The sequence below is a fragment of the Chiloscyllium plagiosum genome, chromosome 13, assembly GCF_004010195.1.
Source record: "Chiloscyllium plagiosum isolate BGI_BamShark_2017 chromosome 13, ASM401019v2, whole genome shotgun sequence".
Taxonomy (NCBI): domain Eukaryota; kingdom Metazoa; phylum Chordata; class Chondrichthyes; order Orectolobiformes; family Hemiscylliidae; genus Chiloscyllium; species Chiloscyllium plagiosum.
The window spans coordinates 83,270,708-83,281,137 of record NC_057722.1 but is presented as its reverse complement, the minus strand read 5'-3'; the positions used below and the strand labels follow the sequence as shown (position 1 = coordinate 83,281,137).

Sequence of the window (10,430 nt, the reverse complement as noted above, 5' to 3'; positions counted from 1 at the left end):
TTCCTGATGGCAAGTGAGTCCTGAACCAAGAGCCACAGTCTAAGGATATGGGGTAAACCATTTATGAATGAGATGGGGACAGAGAGTAGCAAGCCCATGGAATTCACCACCACAGAAAGCAGTCAAAGCCAATACACTGTGTGATTTAAAGCAGGAGTTGGATATAGCACTGAGGGCGAAAGGGATCAAAGGATTTAGGAGAAAAGCAGACTTTTGATTTTGAGGAAAAGTCACTGGACTTGAGAAGTTAATTCTCCGTTCTTTCCTCAGATGCTTCCAGACCTGCCGAGTTTCTCCACCAATTTCTGTTTTTGTTTCAGATCTCCAGCATCTGCCATTCTTTGTTATAGATTATGGAGTTGGATGATCAGCCATGGTGGCATAGGCTCTTTTATTTAATTAATTCATTCATGAGATGTGAGTACCACTGGCTGATCAGCATTTATTGCCCACTCAGGTTGATAAGGTTGTTAAGATGACATACGGTGTGTTAGCTATTATTGGTAGAAGGACTGAGTTTCGGGGCCATGAGGTCATACTGCAGCTGTACAAAACTCTGGTGCAGCTGCACTTGGAGTATTTGATTTCAGTTCTGGTTGCTGTATCATAGGAAAGATGTGAAAGCATTGGAAAGGGTTCAGAGGAGATTTACCAGGATGTTGCCTGGTATGGAGGGAAGATCTTATGAGGAAAGGCTGAGGGACTTGAGGCTGTTTTCGTTTGATGGAAGAAGGTTGAAAGGTGACAATTGAGATATATAGGATAATAAAAGGGTTAGATAGGGTGGACAGTGAGAGCCTTTTTCCTCGGATGGCGATGGCTAGCATGAGGGGGCATAGCTTTAAATTGAGGGGTGATAGATTTAGGACAGATGTCAGAGGTATTTTCTTTAATCAGAGAATAGTAGGGGTGTGGAATGCCCTGCCTGCAACAGTAGTAGACTTACTAATTTTAGGGGCATTTAAATGGTCATTGGATAAACATATGGATGATAATGGAATAGTGTAGGATAGATGGGCTGCAGATTAGTTTCACAGGTCAGCGCAACATCGAGAGCCGAAGGGCCTGTATTGCACTATAATGTTCTAAGTTCTATCCCTAACGCCTTTGAGAAGGTGGTGGTGAACTGCCCTCTTGAACCGCTACAATCCATGTGCTGTAGATTGACCCACAATGCCCTTAGGGAGGGAATTCCAGGTACTGTAGGCACAAATGGTCTGAATCGCTTACTCCTGCTTCCTATTTTTCTACGTTTCTACATTTCTAAATTTCAACTCATCCATGATTTGCTCTTTGACAGCCATTACACAATGTAACAATCACTAAGGTCAAAAAACAGGGTGCTCATGGCAACAGCTGAATCTTCTAAAGTATAAACCCACTAATCCCATGAAATGATCATATTTCATTCTATTGTCCAAACCAAAAATTAGTATGATCCTGAACTATTCCTTTACCAAGCAAACCACCTGCAAAATCTTTACTTAAGCTGGTGTTAACTAATTTTAATACCTTCCAATTTGGCTAATTATTGCTTTAATTTTTCCAGTTGTGGTGGAATAATGGAGGCACTTTCAGCATGCATAGTTTCCTGCTTGTTGTGATATTGTTCGTCAAAGTGTCTTTTGTCTGTTAGCAGTTAAATGTGGTCTATTTCATTAGCAGAATGCCAGAGAGTTGTGAATGAGCTAATTTTTTATCCAATTCTTTATCCCACTCTCAAACAAAAAGGGTAATCAATGCAAAAATAGCGCTGTGATGTGTGCAGTGTTATCTGGCCAGACTCAGTGCTAGGCTTGTGCCAATAAATGCATTAAATATGAGAGTGTATTAAATTAGTTAGGTATCATTTAAAGAACATTGATAAAAAATTACAAAAATAATTCCCCATGGATGGATCTCTCATTGATAAAAGTAATGAGAAGCAATTAAGGAATAGGGACATTTTGGGAGATTGGCCAAAACAAAATCTGTAAACATTGTTGCTGCTACAAAAACTGGCGAGACTTTCATGATATAATTGCTGAAGTTGAATTGATCTTTTCTAAGAATTTTTGAGAAAGTGCAGCCTAGAAAGTATTGTTCACTTGTATTCATGGATAAAGCAATGAATTTATTAAATTCTTTTGTCCACTTTTTACCATAGACATTAAACTGTACATGCAGCAGATGGAGCATAAGCCACAACAGCAATTTGTTTTTATAAATTATAGCTTACGTCTTGATGTAGTGGAAAAGATTTCAAAAGGCTTGTTGTCTTTGCTGATTTTTGCAATAGATTTGAGGTGGATTTATTTACTTACATATTTTATATATGTATTGAATAGTTTCAGTTTTGGATCCAATTGGCAAACTGGGAAAGTTGCGCTAACATTCTGTTTTTTCCCATCTTTCTACTCAAACTAATTTCATATCAGAACTATAAATTACTATCAACCAATCCAAAAGGAATAATGTTTTACAGTAAAAGCAAATGACAGTAGATCTGTTTTCATTTCAATGTTTTAGAGCCTTTTGAAAAAGATATTTTATTTTAGAAAATTTTCTTAACATATTTAAATGTGCAGTAATCTGTTGTATTAGCAGAAAATGGATTTATCTTAAAAAATAAACATTTTAACAATCTACTGGTCACAACACATTCACCGGGGTGACTGGGATATAATCTGAAATTCTGGTGTGACTGTAGGTCAGCTTCCAATGCAATATTTTTTCAAATGATTGTATAACACTGTGGAATCTGAATTGCACTGATGATTTATCCTTAAAATTTCCTGTTTTAAATGTTTCACTAATTTGTGCTGATTGAAATCGTGACCTGACAGAACCTCCAGGCTTAATGTATATGTGCTCTGCATTTGCATATGTTTGAGAGATCTCTGGCCTTGAAATTACAGTGTGTAAATATTAGTACTAGAATGCTTAAGGAGTTCACATGAAATTCCATTGTCTGGTATTTCACAGGGAAATTAACACCAACCCCTAGAATTAAGAGGTTAACCGTTTCATTAAAACATTGAACAAAATGACAAATTCTTATGTTATTTATTGATGATAATTTTAAAACTTCTGCAATCTGCTGAGAATAAAGTCAGTATTAATAGGAATTATTGCAAAGGTTTGTTTTGATGGTGAGACTGCCTCTTTATAAGGATGAAGTCATGCTGTGCAGTATTAACATGCAAACACAGTAACAGTTTAGAATTAAATTCTTTTGTTCACTGTTTTAACATAATTGTTAGCCCATATAAAGTTGCTATCATATAATGTGATTTCTTTTGGTTAGTAATTTATATGTATGAAATTTGGCAATCATATTCAACTGTTTGCAAAATTAAAATCTAAGTAATATCCATAAAAACAAGTTGGTTATTTTCTTATCTGTAAAATGCACAGCAAACTGTCAAGAGCTTCAAGTTGTGTCTCTTTCAATATTAATACCAACACCCAGACCCTGCCCCTTTCTCTGGTGATCAATTTCCAGTCAGTTTCATCTATTCATCCATCCATCAGGTCAACCATCGCTGTGTACTTAGGATGATTTACCAGCAGAGCCATCAGTAATCACATTACAGTAATAAAGTAAAATCAACAGTTTAAAAAGAGAACTAATCAGAATAAAAACAAGCAGATCTCACAAAAATGAAAATTACACTTTGAAGGAAAAAGGAATTTTAAATGGTTCTACTAAATTAAAATTATAGGTTTAACCATTTCTTAGCACAATCTTTTTAAATATAAATGCCTTAACTGTAAATAACTAAATCTTTAAACACAGACAGTTGCCATATGTATTTCTTCCAGAACTACTTGTGTATACTATCTTAATAATATTTCAGTGTAATATTTTATTAGTAGATTGTGTTTCATCATCAGTTGGATATATTCCATCAGTTACTGCTGTTCTTTATATCCTCTTGGAGTAATATAATTATTCTACAGTCCGATTATTATTTATGCCTCAACCAAGCTCATCAAATCCATGGGTCACATTTCCTGGTGTCTTGATCCCATTCCCATTAAAATACAGTAACACAATTTTCCTTCCTGCCACCACTCTTCCACCTTCACCATGTCTAACTGATGGTTCTCATTTTCAGGTAACACCCTACCTACCCTTCCTCAAAAAAAAACTACTGTCTTTCCAACCAACTCCAACCTTTCTGGCCTCTGCAAAGTCACTGAGTGTGTTGATATCTTCCAAAGCCATATCCATCGTAGCCATAATTCCAAGTTTGCATCTCTCTAATTATGTTTTAATTCCCTCCTTCCACAGCGCAAAAGGCTTTAACTAAAGACACAGATCCCACTTTCTGTGACCAAGACATTATTCTACCTGTGAACGATTTGCTGAACTTGTGTCCGCTTCTTTTTCAAATAAAGCCATAACAACTCTTTCAATGTCTTCTTCACCATCCCCACAGCACAATTTCAGGATTTCCACAACGACCTATCTTGAGAATCCTCCCTTGACTCACATAAACACTGCAAATCCCATCTTCCTCATTGGCATGCTTCCAGTCAATCTCAGTGATTCTGTGATTTCATTTTCAGCCATGGACTACCTTTAACATAACTATCAAAGACACAAAGTCTTACTTGTCCACCTCTACTCTCATCCTTTGCACTGTCTTTATGTATTCAAAATGCATCAAATCCAGTATTGGATTGGCCTTTATTTCCTGTCACATCATCCACTCATGTCACTAACTTTATTTCCCTTCCCTGCCACAGTCTCAGGCTGAAACAGTCTACCACCTTGTCCCTCTTTCATCCTCAGAAGACATGCCCAGGTCAAAGACCGACTACATCAAGAACTGTAACAATATCCAGTTCTGCTTGCTGCCTCCTTTACTTCAGCCACCTGACAGTAAATTTCTCGGTCATAACTTTGAATGCCTCCAAACTCACACCCTGTCTTTCTGGCTAGTCTCTAGACTTTGCTCTTTGCACATTTCAACTTATTTAAAATTCAGATATCTATAGTCTACACCAAACCTGACTCACCCATAATTTCTAACACTGAATTATTCAAATTAAAATTTAGGCTCCTTTGTTCAGTCTGTAAATGAACATTTGGTGCACAAGCTTACTGCTGTTATGTTTTAAATGAAGGATGCCATGAGCCCTTAGAGCTGAATGTCATTATGTCGTTTTAAAAAAATCATTTTGATGGGTGTACCACTGATAAGACTGTCCATCCTAATGCCCCTTGTGAAGGTAGTGGTGAAAACCACGAAGCAGTTTGCTAGGTCAATTCACAGGTCAGTTAAGATTGGATTTATACTTGGGCCACACCGTGTAAGGACAATTGTTTGTTTCCCTAACAAGCATAAGTGAACCAGACGGCTTGTTGTTACAGTCCAGTAATTACATGATCATTACTGAGCCCAGCTATTTAATTCCAAATTTAACAAATTAACTTAATTCAATATTCTCAGCTAGCTTGCGGGGTTTTAATTTATCTCTCTGGATCATTTCTGACCTTTGGATTTTCAGTTTACTAATTTAATGACAATGCTATCATATCAATACACCAAACGTAACAAATAATTTAAACCCAAAATATGTGACAAGGTCTACTGACATATTTATGTGACATATTTATATTCAGGATGTTAAAAATTCATTAAAATCTCATAAGGCTCTTCTAAATTAAATTTCTGGACATTTCATTTTCCTATTTTCTACAAACATCATGTTAAATTGTATTAGGTAACTACACTTGTGTGTCAGTAGATATGTGAACATAGGATAACAAAATTCAAGTTTTCTTAAGATAAATTTAAGCCCCAGCTAATCACTTTGTCCTAATTTACCTCTTGTTCCATTTCATTCTGTGCAGCTTTGAGAGTAGTTTGTAATGTGGTCTATGGCCTTCTGATGGGATTTTGGGCCTTCACCAAGAATTGCCAAAATGTATGGTATACAAAGTATGGATAATCGTTTTTGAAAAATCGCTCACACAACTCTTGGTGTTTCATTTTGAATTGTTTTCCTATGTTTTAAACATCAGGGCTTTGTAATTTGGCTCTGGCTATTACCGGTTTGCTAAAGTGTTTTGCTAATGTCGATTGTTTCCTTCCACTGACGACTTGCATCAGACCTGAGCTTAATAAGTCCTGTAAAGGGACGGTTATTTCGTATTTTCACATATTAATCACTAAACTGTAAGCAGACAAGGAATGACAATGTTGAATGACAACAAAAAAAAGTCAGTGTGAAAAAAATGCACATAATCTGTGTTTAACATCTCCCTTATGCCACTTAACACAGGAGCAAACATGGCACGAGGGTCTACAGTAGCTTTGCTATCAGCTACTAATCCTGTATTCTCCTTAAAGCTTGCAATAGTCTCAAGCCTTTGAAATCCTGAGTGATAAAGTCAAACAAGCATTTTCAACATACCTGATCATTTATCTGGCATGCGACTAGGTTGTGTTCATAACTCCGTCCAAACCTGATGTATTTGAGCCAGCTCCCTATATCAGGCTGACTGGCATCGATGCAGAACTTTACATTGCCTAACTCGTCCAAGACCTGGAAGAAAAATGTTCAGATAAAATCAATATAGAGTGAGTCACAAAGGAAGCCAGAAATAAACTATGTACCTCCCACATAGCTACAAAAAAAATGGCCCAGCACATATGCAAATTTAATACATACATGCAGCTACAATATTTAGTCTGCACAGCGCAAATAATTAATCCCTTTAACTAAAGCATTTTGGAGGCATATGATCATTCTTTGGACATTTTCTAATGATTAGAGGGGAGGGGAGAAAGACATCATATATCATCTCAACCCTTTAGAGTGGAATGTAACCCTGACTTTTATTTTGTGGGGTCATGACCCCACCCCCCAATGTTTAATCTGTACATGTCAACAGTTTATAACTCTGATTGAGCTACTGTGGATTTTCAAATTATTCCCTGAAAAGTTAAATTTCAGCATGGTCTTCATATCAACAGATTTTTAATTTCCAAACACTTCCCTGCAATCAAATATGAATGAAATTTTAAGTGGTGGTGGTGGGGCCATACCAACAGTTTACAAAACCTGTCTCTCGAACTAATTAATTCAGAATAACTAACTAATCATAAAAAGATCAAAAAGTCCTAGAAATTTTTGTATTTGACAAATACTATTTAAGAGAAAACAAACTTTGTTCTGGACAACAATAAATGATGTCCAGTTTTTAACATGTGCAATATTCATATTACATCCACATTATTTATATTGGGTATCTACATGCATTCAATATACAGATTAGACATATATAACAAAAGAGATTGACAGGCATTGCTATACAGCATATATAAATCATAGACTTGCATATATAAATATAAACAGTTGTGTCAACAGTTGGAGTAAAGTAGCTTTATATATTCACAATTACTTTAATGTCCATTTAAAAGAGATAGGTATTGAACTAAATCACTTCATAATAAGTAACCTTGAGAAGCAGTCAACTTTCAGTTTAATCTGTGGATCAGGCTTGAAGTACTGTAAATATGAAAAGGTGGTAACTGCAAACATTGAAGGCTGTGTGTTTGAACTACGAAAATGACTCCTTATCATTTCGACTAAAAGCAGCCACACATTAAAAAAACTTGGGAAGATCAGAATGTGATGCCAGGTGCATTAGACAGGTTTATATTGGTTTTCTTTAAATTAATGCATTGATATTGAAACGGGCAAAGAATAGATTACGTTAGAAATCAGTAAATTACTAAATGCTGAGGTATTCTACTGACAATTCGAAACAAAACTTTAGCAGCAAACTATATCTTTAAAGCGCGACTGACGTTCAAGTGACAACAACGAGCAAAGAAGTAGGGGTGCAATCGGTAAAACCGGGATGAGAGAACATTAGAAGTGAAGCCACTCTGAGCCCATCGAGAATTAAACAATGCTAACAATACAGACAGCTATTCTTTAAAAGAACCCCTAACTTCGAGAACATTATTTTCAAAGAACACAATTGCATTTCTTTTGGAGCAACTAGTTTTATCTCGGAGTTATTGAGGCTATTCCCTGTTTGCCTAACCTCTAAGCGCTCGAACATGCAAATCAGAACTCAACAGGAGCTGCTCCAACTCATTAACTTTCCGGGACGCACGATTGGGTTGGAAGGTGCTGTTACCCTGATCGGAAATCAGAAGATGGTGCCTTCTGTTCTGAACATCGCCGGTTACTGTACATTCTAAGGGCTTAATAAAAAGCTGTGATCTCAGGAGCTGAAAAACTGCGGCCATTAAGAGTCAGTTTTTACGTTGAAAGCAATCGCGGCCTGGAGCCACCGTGTGTGTGTGAATAAAGTCTGACCTTACTGTTCTCATTACACATCAAGGGGCAGGAACCATTGAAGGAACATTTCCAGTGAATCTCTTAACAAATATTGCATCAGATACACGACAAAATCTTGTTATAAAGATTGTATTTTGGAAATTGTCATCTTGTTGGCATTTTCAAAACATTGTAAAACTTTGAATCTTGCCACTTTCTGTCAGACCGAACGCTCCATTCACTGTCTCAGACTTTGCCCGAGAAACAACTTTCTCCACACGCTTCTGGTTTGATGTTTACTATACTTTCTCAGCTCCTTGATATTTCAATCAAACTTCACGTGTAGAAACAAAGGCTCAGTCACCCTAAAAGGATCCCTCTGCCTCTTATCCGCCGATTTCCTTGGGTTCCTAATTAAACCTGGTAACCGACAAAGGGGAAGTCACTTCCATAAGGACCACGACAGAACGGAACCGGGCCAGCCCTGGACACGGAGCCGGGAAGGGGCACAGTCAGGGCAGGGGCTTGACCAAGGTTCACAGGTGAAGTTAGTGTGTGTGTGGGATGGAGAGGGAGTGTGAGAGTGAGGGAGGGAGATAAGGGTGAGGGTGAGGGAATGTAGAGGGGGACTGTGAGGGAAGGGGGGAGGTGTGTTTGCCCCCGTCCCGGCTTCAGGGTCCCCCACCCACCCCTCCTCCGGGCCGTGTCCCATTCTCAGGAACAAGGAGCTTGGGATCGCAGCCCGACTCGGGATAGAGGGAGTTCCCGGGGTCTCAGAGTCCTCACACCGGGACAGCATGGGGAAGGGGGTGAGGGGCTATTGTTCGGGCAAAGGAAGGGTCTCAGTGCTCGGGGAGTCCGGGGCGAGCGGAGCCGAAACGTTTGTTGCCCGGAATATCAGTGCAACAGGGAGAGAGCTTCCTGTGACCCTGGGGGTGAAGGCCAGGGAGTGGGTGAGGGGGAGGGAGGGGGGTGAAGGTGAGGGGGGGGGGGGGTCAGGTCTCACTCACTTACCTGCCGCTCTCTCCCTCCGGCGGCCGCCAGATAAGCCCCCGATCCGAGCTCCGACTGTAGGCGCCCCCGGCCCTGGACTCTCCCCTCGGCCGCTCAGTCCCCCCACCCCCCCACCTTCCCTTCCCTCGGTGATACCGCTGTCGGGCACTCCCGGGTGAGTTTGTTTGTCCTGAGCTAACACTGTCGGTCAAGGCCAGCAAGTTGCTGCAGGAGGAGAGCCCTCCGGGGGGAGAGATCAGTGGGTCACAGCGGCCGGGGGCTGGGAGCTAGGGGACGGGGAGGGGTGGGGGGACGGGGCTAGCTTTCCCAGCTCAATACCCCGACCTGCCCTCACCCCAGCTCGGGAGCTGCTCCATCCACACGCGGCTTCCCCGCGAACTCCGGCTTACTTTCTCTGTCTCTCTGTCTCTGTCTCTCTCTGTCTGTCTGTCTGTCTCTGTGTTTTCTATGATGAAGTGTCAGAAGCGTCCTCGATCGTCGAGGTCAACGAAAGGTCGTCACTGGAGAGAGATCTCCTGGAGAGCTCATTAAAAAGACAGTAACAGGTTAACACGGGCTGGATTTAAAGACAGCGTCCGTTTTTGCTCGCTGTCTCCCGATTGCATTACCTTGGGCTGGAGGGAGGGCGGAATGAAAACTCTGTAACACGCCTCTCAGGAACCAGTCTCGAGAGGGATCTGAACAATTAGTAATCAGCCCCATTTCAGCTCGACATTTTGTCACTATCATCCACTGAACCACCCTGTTCGCATATTAATTGTTTTTAAAAAGTATTTTAAGAAGGTATATAAACAGCAAATGAATCGTGGCTTAATCAGAAAAAAGAAGCCATTTCCGATTTCACTTTAATCCCCAACTATATGTACACAAACACAGACATGGAAACGTATACATACACACACTCATATAGAAGCGCTATGTATAGGCAGTTGTTAAGGCTACAAAGTTTGTTCTTATCTCTATTAGTGTGAACGGAGCTTCAGATGAGACCCCACATTCTGGGGATGGGTGTTGGGTGGGGGGTGATGTAACTGGTTCAGAGTGGATTCTCACCTGGCTGTAACTGCATATGCTCCATTTTTGTATTTTCCAAATTACCCCCCCCCCCCCCCCCCCCTCCAGCAGTC

The 10,430-nt window shown here is 39.9% G+C and overlaps 1 protein-coding gene across 8 annotated transcripts in view; it reads right to left on the bottom strand.

The window, feature by feature from the left end:
* mecom (MDS1 and EVI1 complex locus) overlaps nucleotides 1-10,430 on the bottom strand; it is a 1,133,356-nt gene that overhangs the window by 238,280 nt on the left and 884,646 nt on the right. For 7 of the 8 annotated variants that reach the window (XM_043702874.1, XM_043702878.1, XM_043702875.1 and 4 more), the window contains exon 4: nucleotides 6,409-6,540. In XM_043702874.1, the coding sequence (XP_043558809.1) occupies nucleotides 6,409-6,540 (132 nt within the window). Of the gene's footprint in view, nucleotides 1-6,408; nucleotides 6,541-9,692; nucleotides 9,889-10,430 lie in introns of those variants that run through there. The other variant, XM_043702881.1, reaches the window with a different exon arrangement.